Source organism: Equus caballus, chromosome 23, assembly GCF_041296265.1.
Source record: "Equus caballus isolate H_3958 breed thoroughbred chromosome 23, TB-T2T, whole genome shotgun sequence".
NCBI classification, from domain to species: Eukaryota; Metazoa; Chordata; class Mammalia; order Perissodactyla; family Equidae; genus Equus; species Equus caballus.
In genome coordinates this window covers 62,953,757-62,969,211 of record NC_091706.1, presented here as the reverse complement: position 1 = coordinate 62,969,211, position 15,455 = coordinate 62,953,757, and the positions used below count along the sequence as shown (strand labels likewise).

The window sequence follows — 15,455 nt, the reverse complement described above, 5'->3', positions numbered from 1 at the left end:
TCACTTCAGGAAAAAAATGCTGGAATCTTATTCCTGTAGGACCAAAGGTTACTTATATACTCACATTTTCAAATTCTTTCAAGAACCCTCAAAATGAGGAATATACTTCGACGCTAGTGACACAGAACTTCTACTCTTGGAGAGGCCTCCAAAGTCTAGGATGTACATGCGTCTAATTGCTTTGGCATCAGTATTTTGGTAGAAAGCAGTTCCCAATCATTGAACACTTACTTACTCTACCACCAGGACGCTGGCGGTAATTTCTGCACAAGCAGTGCCCTCTGTTGCCCCCCCATCACTTGCCTATCTTCTCATCATCCTTTAGGATGTTACTTCCTCTGGAAACGCCTTCCCTCCCTGGGTAGGGGTCCCTTCTATCCCTCAGTCCTCTGCGCCTCCCACATTACTGCCTTTACAATCGCCTATTTATACGTCGGCCTCCTGCCTCACAGGGAAGGCTCCACAGGAGAGAGGCCACACTTGTCGCTTGTGAATCACCCAACCTAGCCGGTTACCAGCACATAGTAGGTATGCAAGAAATGTTTGTTGACTAAGTCTGAATAAGCCATCAACACAAAGATGACACACCCATGTCTCAGAATGGCTGCTCTCAGAGGAAGTGAGATTTATAGAGGAAGAGTAAGTAGTAAGGACTGTAACTTGAGAAGCACTCACAGGAAATAAGTGGAGAAAAATATGCCTGTCAAGATAAGAATGCTGAAAGCATGTTGCCACAGATGTCAAGAGTTTCAAGAAATGTTGGGCAACATGTTATGAAGCCAAAAGAACCGGTTACAAAACAGTATAATCTTTAGAGGACGGGAAGGTGTGTATCACACATGCCCAGCAGTCTACAGACCAGAATGTTGACAGCATTTTTTTCTGAGTAGCTGAACTGTATTTTAATTGTCTACAACAAATGTGCATATTTTATTTTATTTATTTATTTTTTTTTAAAGATTTTTATTATTTCCTTTTTCTCCCCAAAGCCCCCCGGTACATAGTTGTATATTCTTCGTTGTGGGTCCTAGTTGTGGCATGTGGGACGCTGCCTCAGCGTGGTCTGATGAGCAGTGCCATGTCTGCGCGCAGGATTCGAACCAATGAAACACTGGGCCGCCTGCAGCGGAGCACGCGAACTTAACCACTCGGCCACGGGGCCAGCCCAAATGTGCATATTTTAAAACAAAAAAGTTTTTAAGTGTTTCAAAGGGTCTACAGTCAACAGTCCAAATATAGCTCAGAGGCTAAGAATGAGGGTGAAAGTCTTCACGGAAGTGGCAATGCGGAGGCGTGGGTGAGCCCGGAGGAAAGCGTTTTGGCCCAGCAGTCAGGACAGGAAGCTGCATAGGGCACAGAGAGGGCAGCGGCAGTTGCTGGAGAGCCCACCTCTGTTCTTGGGATGCCCTCACTGTGACACCTCTGCCCAGGCCAGCAGCCTCTCCCCATGCTGGTTAACCCGGAAAAGTTTGCTCTGAACACAGCCCACGTTCTCAAGGCCAACTGGCTGAGCTTAACTTGACTGTAGCCAGATTAAAAATGATAGCAGAAGAGACTTAAAATGCTACCTATTGTATGTTTCCGTGTATGTGAAATTCTGGAAAAGGCAAAACCATTGGTACAGACAACATATCATTGGTTGCCGGGGTCTGGAGGTCGGGGGAGGAACTATAGAGGGGCACGGAGGAGTGGGTGTGGGGAATGAATGTTCTCCATCTTGACCGTGGTGGTGCGTACACTACTCTATCAATGCTTTTGCCAGAATTCGTAGACCTGTACACTGAAAAGAGTAAATTTTATTCTATGTAAACTATACCTTAATGGAAAAAAAAAGAAAAAAAGTGGCAATAGCAGACCTCTGCTTCTTGGCGTATACCTGCCTTGAGAAACAATGAGACCAACAACTCAAAGTAGCTCAGCCATGAGTCTCGGGCTGGAACTAGGAACCCCGAGAGACTTACCTCGTGTCTGCCCATGCACCACTTCTGAGTCAGGAAGGTACAAGGGGGGCACTTCTCCTCACTGTGACAGGAATGATACACTGAAGGGAGAGAAAGGCGAAACTGGGAACACGCTTAAATAAAGCCACACAAACTACCAAACATATTATAACGCATATGACATGGGACTTTTACATTTAGGAGCTGGGAATACTTTTTAAAATGATCACAAGAGAGTAAAAAGTAGCTGGTTTTATACCAAAGTACCGAAGGGTGAGCATGAGTGAGAAAGAGAAACCGTGTGAGCGGACAGACACGCCAACGCAGCAGAGAGAGCGAGGCAGCTTTCTGCTCTCCTCAGCCATCCTTCGGCCCTTCCTGACACAGCAGCCACTCACTTCTGCTCAGACGTCGTTGCTACTCATTCCACCTGACATGCTTCCCCTGAGTCCTTTCACTTTCCTTACTGCCTGTAAGAGGCAGCGCATCCAAACTCATCTCCTAGAACGAAGCCTTCCCTCTCTGGCCATAGCCTGCCCTGAGCTCTCCTCCACTCCCTGAGGTCTCAGTTCTCATGCAGATGCCTTGCCACCACGCTATGTGGCCCATCTTCATGTAACGGTTGGTGGTGTCATGTGCACTTAACTACCATCCTCTTTCTCTCAGAGACAACATAAAAACTTCAAGGTCATGAGCAATTTCTTCTTCCTCTGATCCTTCCTGTGTCTGACGCCATGCTGGATATACAACTAACATTCAAGAAAAGTTAAATGAATGCTGAACAAAAGCAGGCTAAAACAATACAGCTCACAAATGGCTATGTTCTTACTCTGGACATTAACCCCAGGATTGGACTTCATCTGTACCCTCTGCAGGTGAGCGTGAAGGAGGGAGGGGTGAGCACTGGCTTGGGCATTTACCTCATGCTGATGCAAACACCACAGAAGGGGCTTGCAAACTACGCTGGGAGGGCCATCCTAAGGTCCCCAGGAAAGGAGGGACTTTTCACTTCAAGAGGAATTTACTTAATTCTATTTTACCCTATTAACTTAAAAAATTGAGACATGATTGTCCATTTGTCAGTCTGAATCATATGGCCAGACTTACTGTAACTATCAAATCTGGTGACCTGAGTTATTTCAGGTTTGTCTCTGCAATCTGGTAAAATGAAATGATGGGCCCAGTATGACCCATGACCTCCTAGACTAGACTAGAAGAACATGGGTGCTGTCAGGTAGCTATTAGTCTGGTGTCTACAGCAATCTGTTAGAGAAACTGTCAACAACTTAAATGGCCAGCAACATGGGACTGACTGAAGAAGTTATGACCCGTCCATGTAACAGGACACTCCACTACCACTGCAAATCTATACTGTAGAAAAATACTCATTAATAAGGAGAGAGATTAAAATGACAATAATAAGAGGGAAAAAAATGCAAATATATATATTTGCCCGTGGAAAAGAGCCCTGAAAAATATACACCAAAATATAATTCCTAGAAGGTGACATGATTTAATTTCAATCTTCTAACTTTCTATTGTCTTTCTTTCTTTTCATATAATCAACATATATTGTTTCTACAATCACAACAAAAAACCCAACTTACTTTTAATTTTGCAAAAAGATGCTCAACTTTGAAATATGCACCAAAAGTGGAGGCCATAAGAAAGAAAAAAATTCCCTGAAAGACAAGACCAGCTGGGGATGCTCCCAACCTTTCAGGTGTGTCTGACATCCAGAGTAAAGCAATGGAGGGCACTGCGGTTCCCAGCTGTGGCCCAGATCACGGATCCACCTTCGCAGAGGCAGCTCCTGAGCACAGGCAGCAGGGGCGGCCATCACAGCATGACCTCAGAGTGGTGAAGACCATCACACAACATCCTAAATGAACAGTGTGAGCGGGCTGTGAGCGTGGAGGCAAGCAGATGGGACCCACCTGGATGGTCGCACTCATGGATTCTGGCGCAGGTCTGGGTACACTCGGGGGGTCTGGTACCACAGGGCACTGGAGGGTAGATCACTGATGCGCCACAGTGGCAGGTTAATTCATCAAAACCTGGTGGAGCAGCAGGCAGAACAAAACAACCCTTTGTGAGTTTGGGGTGTGCATGCACATATTTACACACACACGCACAGCTTTCTTTTGGCTTGTATTTCTAGGGGAGAATTTTAAGGGGATTTTTTTTTTTTAAAAAAAGTGTTTCCTCCAGGACTCTCGCCCACAGCTCTTCTCCAGTCAGCACTCTCCAGCAAACCCTTCAGAGGCTACACGATGCAGCAGAAAGAGCACTGCAAATAGTCAGGAGACTCAGGCGTCTAGTCCTGGACCTTCTCCTAACTTCTCAGTGGCTGTGGGCAGGTAATTTAATCCCTCTGAGCTTTCTTTCTTTGGGTCAAATGGGGATACCAAACTTTGACCTATTCACTCAACAAGCTTATTGTGAAGATGAGCTACATATGTCAAACAGCGAGGTAAAGGGTAAGGGGCCCTGCGCGTGTTTTTATGGAACTCTGTGTGATTTATCCCAAAGCACTGACTCAATCCCTTTTTGAAATGACGAAGGCCTCATATTCCAGAGAAAACACTTTGGGAAACCCTGATGTAGGTGAATCTTCTAACGTAGCAGTTCTCAAAGTGTGCTCTGTTGACCCCTAGTGGTCCCTAAGATCCTTTCAGGGAGTCCGTAAGGTCAAAATTATTTTCATAATACTACTAAGCTATTACTTGCTTTTTTTTTTTTTTTAAAGACTTAATTTTTTCCTTTTTCTCCCCAAAGCCGCCCAGTACATAGTTGTATATTCTTTGTTGTGGGTCCTTCTAGTTGTGGCATGTGGGACGCTGCCTCAGCGTGGTTTGATGAGCAGTGTCATCTCCGCGCCCAGGATTCGAACCAACGAAACACTGGGCCGCCTGCAGCGAAGCGCGCGAACTTAACTGCTCAGCCACGGGGCCAGCCCCTATTACTTGCTTTTTTTACCCACTGTGTTGACACTTGCACTGATAGTGTGAAGCAATGGTCGGTAACACTGCCAGGGCCTTAGTGAAAATCAAAGCAGTAGCACTAAACTCTAATCATTGTATTTTTCACTGCCAAGCACTCAGAGTAAATAAAAAAATGCCAATTTCACTGGAGAAAGTCCTTGATGAAGCAGCAGAAAAAATCCAGACCCTTGAATACATATGTTTTTAATATTCTGTGGAACAAAATGGAAAATCTGCATAGAGCACTTCTGCACATGAAGATACCCTAGTTGTTTTAAAGAATTGCGCTTCTTTGAGCTGTGAGCTGAATTAACCTCTTTTTTTAATAAAACACTGTTTTTACTTAAAAGAATGACTGACAAAGCCATGGTTATTCAGACTGGGGTATTTGGCAGACATTTTACCAAAAATTAACAAAGTGAGGGGGCCAGCCCGGTGGCACAGCAGTTAAATTCTCATGTTCTGCTTCAGCAGCCCAGGGTTTGCTGGTTCGGATCCCGGGTGTGGACATGGTATCACTTGGCAAGCCATGCTGTGGCAGGCATCCCACATATAAAGTAGAAGAAGATGGGCACAGATGTGAGCTCAGGGCCAGTCTTCCTCAGCAAAAAGAGGAGGATTGGCAGCAGATGTTAGCTCAGGGCTAATCTTCCTCAAAAAAATAAAAATAAAAAAATAACAAAGTGAGCCTGTCACTTCAAGAAAACTGCCTTTGCTGTCAATGATAAAATTCAAGCTATCAAGTGAAAATACAATTTTGGAAAATATGTATTAAGCACTATGAGCTTGACAACTTCCTAATACTTTTCCCAAGACTTTTCTGACGAGTTTGGTAGCTATAGTATTGAATATGATTTTTTAATATTATAACAGAAAATCTGTCAACATTTGAAAGATCTGCATAACCCAGCAAACAATTATTTTCCAAATGATCAATGCATGATGTTATAAAATCACGCATGGGTAAAAGATCCATTCAAAGTACAAGAAAAACCAATGAATTTTAATGTGATAGAGAAGAAAAACAAAAACAAAAGCACTGACTCAAGTCCTTTCTAAAACGAGGCTGACTTTTGATGTAATATCAACGAAGAATATCCACAATTATTTGAAAAAGTATTAAAAATATTCTTCCCTTTTCCAACTAGCTAACAGTGTGAGGTCATGCCTCGACTGCACCGCAACAGACTGATGCAGAAGCAGACACGGGACTCCAACTGCCTCCTGCTAAATCAGGCGGCTACTCTTCTCACTAATTTTTTTCCAAAATGTAGTGTTTTTTTTAAAAAAATGATGTTATTCATGTTAACATGCAATGGATATATTTCTGTTTTTAAAAAATGAACTAATAAATCAATATTTTAAAAATTTCTCTGTTGAAATTCCTAATATGGTAAATATAGATAGATATAACTCACATAAAAAGAGCTCTTTGGGATCCTTAATAATTTTTAAGAATGTAAATGAGTCCTAAGACCAAAAAGTTAGCAAACTGCTGCTTATAATATATAGAGAGAAGACTGCTGAGGACAGAACCTGGGGCACTAATATTTAAGAGGCGGGCAGCAAAAGAGGACTCCATTACTGAACCAGACCCATCTCGGGACTGCTGCCCACACCCCAAGTTCTGTGCATTCAGGGACAACAAAGGAGCACTAGCAAGAACTGTTTTGTAAGTCTCCTCACATCTGAAATACTAAGGCTTATTAGTTCAGTAATCCATATCAATCTAAGCACACCCATCTCTCAAAATATATTATGCCTGAAATTCTAGAAAATTCTTCTAACAAGGTATGCACTGGGGACACTCACTGGCTTGCCAGCACGTCTGGCAGTTCCCGCGATGACACGGTTCTTCACACCTATGAAGGCCACAACGGAGTTTCCTCCCACAAATCAAAGGACACTTGTGCTCCTTATCCTAGGAAGAGAGATTTATACTCGTTCAAAAAAGTATCTCCATTTTATATTTTCCGTAAATGACAAGATTAACAAAAACGAAGCTCTCCACATTTATGGATGAAATGATGTCTGGGATTAACTTCAAAATAATTGGGGAGGTGGGTAGGTGGGGATGTGGATGAAACAAGATTAGTCACGAGCTGATCACGACTGAAGCTGGAAGCTGGGCAAATGGGACTCACACTGGTCTCTCCGCTTTTGTATACATTTGAAATTTTCAATAATAAGAAGCCTTCAAACACTGGTTTATAAATAAATCTTGATATACAGTACAACTTCATCACTTCGACTTGTCAATATATAAATTTAAAAATAACAATTGCGTATTATATATATACATATACACATATAAGTGCGTGTGTATAGATGTACTACCTTGCTATTGGTACTGTGTTATCTACACACACACACACACACACACACACACACACACAAGGTAACACAGTACCAATTGCTAGTAAATGACTGCCAGTAAGTAAACACTTCCTTCATTTAGTTCCATAGGAGTGAATATTTCAGATAACTGAAACTGGATCCTTTAAAAAACACCACTCTCACTTTGCCTAATGACCTGCCCCAAGGAGAATATAAAATCTGAAGCATCAGGCCAGTCTGTGTGTGGAACAGCACACAGTCTCCTGCGGACGACTGAATGCTCATCAGTGGTCTTGGGCTCTGGGGCCTGTGGCCTTCTGTCTTTCTTCTTCCCCTTCCTCCATGTTGCCACTGGCTGACCTGGCTGAGGCCTAAAAAGGCCCCGCCTGTTTCTCTGGGCAGCACTCTGACTGTTGCTGGGGGCCTCCCAATGATTTCTAACTCTGGGCTGCATGCCAGATGGCTGAGGCTTCCAGAAAGCCAGCCCCTGGATGAACGCAGTCCGACTGTGTCTAATGATAACTCCACTTACCACACAGCATATCTCGTTACATTTATGCCGTCCACATAACCGTTTCTTGTTACACCGCTTGTCACACATAAATGTAGCATCTGCCATGGCCAATTCAAAAGAAAAAAAAAAAAGGCAAAGGATATGAACATTCGTTCAACAAACACAGGCTTAAGAAATACAAATTTAACAAGATAAATAAATTAGTTATGGTGAAAATGTATATTAAAATCATTTTTCACTTGTCAGATTGTCAAAAAATAGAAAGTAGGAAGAGTGATTAATACACGGTATGGGTGAAGGTGTGGAGAAAAAGGCACACTGATACTTAGTGGATGGGACTATAAACTTTTGGAGTACAGATGTATCTATCAAAAATTTAAGTGGTAATTCCATTTTAAGGATTCCTTCCTACAGATACACTTTCAAAAGTAGGTAGGACACGAAAAGCACAAGCAACAAAAGAAAACACATAAACTGGACTTCATCAAAATTAAAAGCTTTTGTGCATCAAAGGATACTATCAAGAAAGTGAAAACACAACCCACCTCGCAAGAAAATATTTGCAAATCATATATCTCATAGGAGTCGAGGATCCAAAATATATAAAGAACTCTTGCAACTCAACAACAAAATGACAAACAACTCAATTAAAAAATAGACAAAGGACTTGAACAGGCTCTGTTCCAAAGAAGACATACAGATAGCTAAGCACATGAAAAAATGTTCAACATCATTAGTCACTAGGGAAATGCAAATTAAAACCACAATAACATATCATTTCATACCCAATCAGGATGGCCATAATAATAATAATAACACAGAGAATAACAAGTGTTGGAGAATATATGGAGAAATCGGAACCCTTACATTGCTAGTGGGAATGTAAAATGGTGTAGCTACTACAGAAAATAGTATGGCAGTTCTTCAAAAAACTACACCCAGAATTGACATATGATCCATCAGTTCCATTCCTAGGTATATACCCTAAAGAATTTAAAACAAGTATTCAAACAAAAACTTGTGTACAAATGCTCATTGCAGCACAATTCACAATAGCCAATAGATGGAAAAAAAAAACTCCCAAATGTCCACCAACAGATAAGTGGATAAACAAACTGTGGCATATCCATACAGTGGCATATTATTCAGTCATAAAGAGGAATACAGTACTGGCTATGTGCTACAATGTGGATGAACCTTGCAAACACACTAAGTAAAAGAAGCCAGGCACAAAAGGTCACATACTGTACGATTCCATTTATATGAAATACTCAGTATAGGTAAATCCAGAGAGACAGGAAACAGATTAGCAGTTGCCAGAGGCTGGGGGCATGGGGTGAGCAGGGAGTGAAAACTTAATAAAGGATTTCCTTTTGAGACGATAAACATGTTTTAGAACTAGATAGAAGTGATGGTTGCACAACACTGTGAAGGTACTAAATGCCAATGAACCGGATAATTTAAAATGATTCATATGTTTTGTGAATTTTATCACAATAAAAAGTGGGCTAGGTGCTGAAGTATTTATGGGTGAAATGATGTTCGAGATTTGTTTTCAAAGTACTTTCTTGAAAAGTCAGAAAGGGAGGGATGGAAGAAACAAGACAGGCAAAATGTGGATAACTGCTGATGACAGGTGATAGGCACACAGGGAGCCATTAGGCTAGCCTCCCTACTTTCACATATGTTTGAAGTTTTTTATCATAAAGTTTTAAAAGGTGGGACAAGACGGTTACTGCATTATTTGCAATGGGAAAAACTGGAGACAATGTAACTGACCACCAAAAGGGCAACGGTGAACTACATTATAGTATATCCACATACAGAATACTCTGCAAGAATGAGAGCTATACACACTGACACAGAAACATGTCTTTGACATATTAGTGAGGAAAAAAACCCAAGTTGCAGACAGCATGTTTACTGTGAACCTAAGTTTAGGGGAGAAACAAAACTACACTGGAATGTGTATACATCTGTAGGAACACAGAAGAAGATTGGGACCCATGCCCAACAAACCAATGACAGTGGTTTCATGGGGGGGTGAAACCAGGAGGGGAACAGGGGGGAGGGTGTATTTTCACTTTTTACTTTATATTGTTTTACTAATTTTTTTTACTTTAAAAGTTTATTAATGTAAGGTTTTCAAATTATGTTTTTAATAGCACTAAAATTTTGACCATGGGCTTGAGGTAGAAATTTCTGGTTACCTCAAATATTCAGCTGTTTGAGGCAGTTATTCAGCCACTCTCCACCTTCTTCAGGCCACCAGATCCTTATTTTGTTCAGAAATTGGGCACCCGGGTGCTCCTCAGTTCTAGGGGCGAATGGTGAACAGCCCAGCCTGTCACGGTTATTCCATCCTCCTTGTTAGCGAAGGGTGTAGGCAGGAGCACGTGACACAAAACGTACTAAGGGCCTTTCGGACTGTTTTCCTTGCTCTTAAGAAGGAAGACAGTTAAGGACCTTCCTTTCCTTCCTCTAGCTGTTGTCTGAGGACTCAATGTGTGGAACCGCTGTAGCTAACTTATACCCAGGAGGGGAAAACCGAAGAAATCACAGAGAAGCTGACCTGGAGTCCTAGTATCACTGTTTGGCATCAACCAAACTTAGACTTGTTCTGCCTCCAGACTTCCTGTTATGACAGACAGTGAATCCCCCTGTGACTGAAGTCACTTTTCCCTGGGTTTCCAATCCCTGCAGCCAAAAGCATCCTAACCAATACAGTTTTCTTCCTGATCAGAGGAGAGCTTTTATTTTGTACACACTTATCTTCTATCACTTTTCCAAAAATGTTTTAAGGTGGTTTAAACAAAGGCTATGTGATGGTTAGCAAAACAAGGACAGAACCAGAATGGAGTGAGATATCAGGATCAAGGACAAAGGAAGAAACAATATTCTAGGCCTCAGGTTAAGAAGGCTGCTGGCCAGCCCCTGTTCCAGGTATCCGACAGGGTATCAAGCCTTAAGGGCAGCAAGCAGCAGTCAGTGCGTAAAAAGTTTGCTTCATTAGTTATTACTTACCTTCACCTCCCCCACCATTTTATCATGAAAATTTTCAAACATATAAAAAAGTCAAAACAAACGTTCGGTGAACACCTATATGCCCACTATCTAGATTCCACCCTTAGTTACTTTTTCACATACCTATCTATTCTTCTATCCACCCAACAACTGATCTTATTTTTTGACACATTTCAAAGTAAGCTGCATACATAATACACTTTCCCCATATTTTTCAGCATTTCACTAACAATTCAACTTACAGTTCTTTTTTTCTTTTGAGGTAAAAGTTACAAACAATGAAATGCACAAATCTTACGTGTACCTTCGCTGAATTCTGACAAACACAAAACCCAAACCTGTCAAAGATAGAGAACGTTACCTTCACCCCAGAAAGTTCCCTCACGCCCCTTCCCAGGCATACCTTCACTTTTGAGACTGGTACATGGGAGCTCCTACAGAAAGAAAAAGGAACAGTAACCACTTGAGGAATCAACGAAACAACACAACTACAGTGCAATGCTAACTGTGACGTGCACATCCCGATACCCTGCCCGTCTCGGGCACGCACTCACCAACTCACCTATCTGGAGCAGGGTTCGCCCGGTCCCTACACTCAAATGCTGGACTCCCAATAGGGCCCCAGGTTTACTGACTTTTCATGCAAATATAATTGTGACAACCTTTGTGGTCTGGGCTCCAAACTCCCAGCAGCTTAGGTATCATAAAATCTGAATAGAAAGAGGAGCTGCTAAAGGTATGCAGGGCAAAGAGAAATAACTGCCAGCCAAGAGTACTGACAGAAAAAGCCATTAAAAGCAGACGTAAGAATTGAAAATGTGCAACAATCTGGTACCATTCAACGCAGGGGCAAAGAGCTCTACATCCTGACAACACTGGTGAAGGGCAGCAAAGCGGAATACAGCAGCCCTTCTGCACTCGGAGTTTTATTATTGTGGTTTCAATTACGTATGCATGGCTCCAAAAGTCTAGCACACGTAACTCTGCTGAGGCGTGATCCTGAATGACACGCGTGGCAAGGCTGCTGTGTGGCAGCGAGTCAGGCACTCACAGGAGAGTGAACCCAGCTGGCTGCCCAGTATCTGCCTCTGAATTTGGCTTTGATGTTATTTACAGGTTGCCGTGTACTCAGCAATAAACAAACTGATAAAAAACACTCCTTCTCAATGAAAACGACTGTGAAAAAAAAAGGCAGCTATTGAGTTGATAACAGAAGTGAAGAGGTCTAGGAAATTGAAGCTTCATGGCTAGTAGGAGGTTTTAGATAAATTGACCTGGCTGGGTTCGATGATATGAAAAAGTTCCCCATATGCTCTCTAGAGATATAAAGCAAAGGTGACTCAGGAAAGCGCCTGAGTGAGTGCTCCAGTTAATGTAAACACTGGATTGTACGGAAGAAACAACACACTGGAGTGGTATCTACACTGTAGGGAAAGGCAGAGCCCCCATAAGTCCCCAATAAACCAATAAATATGAACTACCCAAAAAACTTACACAGTATTCTTTGTTAAGAGGTAGTAAGATAGAGCATATGATTCTCAAAGACTCCCACCAAAGTGATTAAAAGAAAACCACGTTTAAGAAATGTTTTATTTATCTAAAAGACTCACTTCCATGGGAAAGCCCACTCCATTACAAAAGATATCATGAAAAATATGGCTGAATAATGAGTTGATTATCAGCATTTCAGAGATTTTCACTTTGTCAAAAGGTTTAGTAGAACTCATATTGATGGAGAACTCCTCCAGCAATTTTATTTATTTTTAATTTTTTTTAGATTGGCACCTGAGCTAACAATTTTGCCAATCTTCTTTTTCCTTTTTCCTGCTTTTTTCTCCCCAAATCCCCCCAGTACATAATTGTATATTTTAGTTGTGGGTCCTTCTAGTTGTGGCATGTGGGATGCTGCCTCAGCGTGGCCTGACGAGCAGTGCCACATCTGCAGCCGGGATCTGATCCGGTGAAACCCTGGGCCGCTGGAGTGGAGCATGCGAACTTAGCCACTTGGCCACGGGGCAGGCCCCCTTCGTGGACTCTTCTAATTCAGCAACTGTCTAAACTCTTGCTGTGGGTGTCAGAAGTGTGTTCCCCCTAACTTCTTAGCTAACTCCTTGCAACAATGTTATTGCTCTTCTCTCCTGGCATCTAGCATTATCACATTTGTACTAGGTAGAGCTATTTGTATACCTGCCTTATCCCCATTATGGGCCTCTGAGCCTTGAGTGCAGGACCCCACCATACCTATCCCACAACTGGACCATAGCAGGTGTCAGTATACATTGGCTAGATTGAATGAATCATACCATAGTATGAGAGCAGTAAGACTGAGGTTATTTTGATTACTCCCCTCCCATAATCACCAATTTAAAAGGTATTGGTGGCAACAACTCTAGCATTGTTTGAAATTTACCTTTGTTCTGAAAGAGCATCTGCAGGAAATGACTGATGTGCGAGAGCATGGTCCACAGTCTCCTTCATGGCAGAGCTTTTCACAGGTATGAATGAAATCTTTAATAAAAATGAAAAAAGCCAGGAATGAATATCGCAACTCCTCATTTTCAGACTCCCAAATTCACTAGTCAGTCTTCCACCTCTGTCCCCCGCAAGCCCAGAATCAGAGTTAAGGAAGAAGGATGCCATCAACGCCTCCTCCCTCCTCTTCCCTGCATCCGGCAGGCTGGGCCTTTTCCGGCAAGGACAGGCCCCAACCTCAGTCACTGGAATATACTTGGCAGCGCATACGCTTTGCCTAAGTCAAAGAACAGATCTTCCGACTCTTTATTTAGGCCCCAAGTCTCCAGGCTAGTCTTGGATCTCCTTAAAATTGTAGCCATGGGTGATTTATTGAAGTGCTCTTGATTCTAAAAATCATCCAGGGATCATAAATAATCAGAAACCGTGATCCATAATCTCACTGACGCAAGCTCTGTGAATGCCTGTTGATAGGTGGCCTGCCATTCATTCTGCTAGACTAGGTTTAGGACAAGCCCTGTTTCAAGGACCCCTCAGGGATCATCCATAGTCCCTTTTGATGGCTGCTGTTTACATGATGCATTTTTTCCATCCTTTTACTTTCGGCCTAATTGCATCTTTGACTCTAAAGTCCGTTTCCTGAACACAGCTTATAGTTGGATCTTGTTTTTTTCATTCACTTTGACATCTGCTTTTTGTTTAATCGTTTAATCCATTCAGATTAACGTTATTACTGATACAGCTGGATTTACGCCTGCCATTTTACTTTCAGTTTTCTATATGTCTTTTTTGTTAATCTAATCCTCTTTTACAACTGTCTTTTTCATTAAGTGAATATTTTGTAGTGTAACATTTTTTCCTTTAATGGTATTTTTTGAGTTATTTTCTTAATGGGTGCTCTAGGGTTTACCATATACATCTTATCAGAATCTACTTCAGATCTCCACTAACCTCGTTCCAGTGAGATACGGAAGCCTGCCTCCTATGTAGCTCCATTCCCTCTTCTCCTCCTTTGTGCTATTATTACACATATTACATCTACAGTCTTGTGCCACATATGACATTCCAGTCAACGACGGACCGCATATGAGACTTGGTCCCATAAGATTAGTACCATAGAGCCTAGGTGTGTAGCAGGCTATACCATCTAGACGTGTGTAAGTGCACTCTATGATGTTCACACAACAATGAAATTGCCTAATGACGCATTTCTGAGAATGTATCCCCATTGTTAAGCGACGCACGACTGTATATATGTTACAAACTCAACAATACATGGTTATAATTATTGCTTTATGTACTGTTCTGTCTATTAAAGAAGCTGGAAAAAGAAAGGAGAGCATGCATGCACAGTTTGTTATGCTCACCTTCTTATTCACCATTTCTGGTTTTCATTTGTTCCTGTGGACCTGAGTTTCTATCTGGCATCACTTTCTAACTCCAATACCACTTTGATCTCATCCGCCTCCTCTGTGCTCCTGTTGTCAGCTATATTTCTATACATTATAGGCCTAACGATACAATTACATACACACTATTTTATACAATTGCTTCCCAAATCAGTGGAGAAAAGAATAAATATGTATTCATACTGTCTTTTTATAATTATGTAATTCTCTTTATAATTACATAATTACCTTTCCTCTTTAATTTTTCATGTGGATTTGAATTTACATCTGGGTTTACTTGCTTTCAGCTTGAAGAACTTCCTTTAGTATTTACTGTAAAGTAGACCTGCTAGTGGTGTTTTTATCTTCATTTTGGATATAAATTCCTGGTTGGCAGTTTTTTCCTTCAGCACTCTGAGTGGGTCATTTCACTGCCTTGTGGTTGTGATGTAGCGTCCCCCATTGTTTCTGATGGGAAGCGTGCTGCTAATCTGACAGGGGTTCCCTCGTATATGATGTGTCATTTTTCTCTTGCTGCTTTCCAGATTTTCTCCTCGTCCTTAGCTTTCAGCACTTTTCCTACGTGTCTAGGTGTGGGTCTCTTCACATTTATCCCATTGGAGTTTGTTGAACTTCCTGGATGTGCAGATTAACGTTTTTCAATAAATTTGAAAAGTCTTCAGCTATTATTTCTTCAGATATTTTTCTGTTCCTTTTTCATCTCTGGTATTCCCAGTGTACATATATATTTGTGTGTTTAAAGGTGTCCCACGTTTCTCTGAAGCACTGTTCATTT

General features: G+C 41.8%; 1 protein-coding gene across 5 annotated transcripts in view; it reads right to left on the bottom strand.

Moving 5' to 3' along the window:
• Window positions 1-15,455, bottom strand: part of NFX1 (nuclear transcription factor, X-box binding 1) — a 61,482-nt gene that overhangs the window by 13,768 nt on the left and 32,259 nt on the right. For all 5 annotated transcript variants that reach the window (XR_011431595.1, XR_011431596.1, XM_001499262.6 and 2 more), the window contains exons 10-15: window positions 13,210-13,307; window positions 11,203-11,233; window positions 7,794-7,873; window positions 6,737-6,845; window positions 3,878-3,997; window positions 1,962-2,041 (exon numbers count right to left, since the gene is read on the bottom strand). Coding sequence is in view for 3 of the 5 variants with exons in the window: in XM_001499262.6 (XP_001499312.2) it covers window positions 1,962-2,041; window positions 3,878-3,997; window positions 6,737-6,845; window positions 7,794-7,873; window positions 11,203-11,233; window positions 13,210-13,307 (518 nt within the window). In the remaining 2 variants the exon portion in view is untranslated. The remainder of the gene's footprint in view (window positions 1-1,961; window positions 2,042-3,877; window positions 3,998-6,736; window positions 6,846-7,793; window positions 7,874-11,202; window positions 11,234-13,209; window positions 13,308-15,455) is intronic.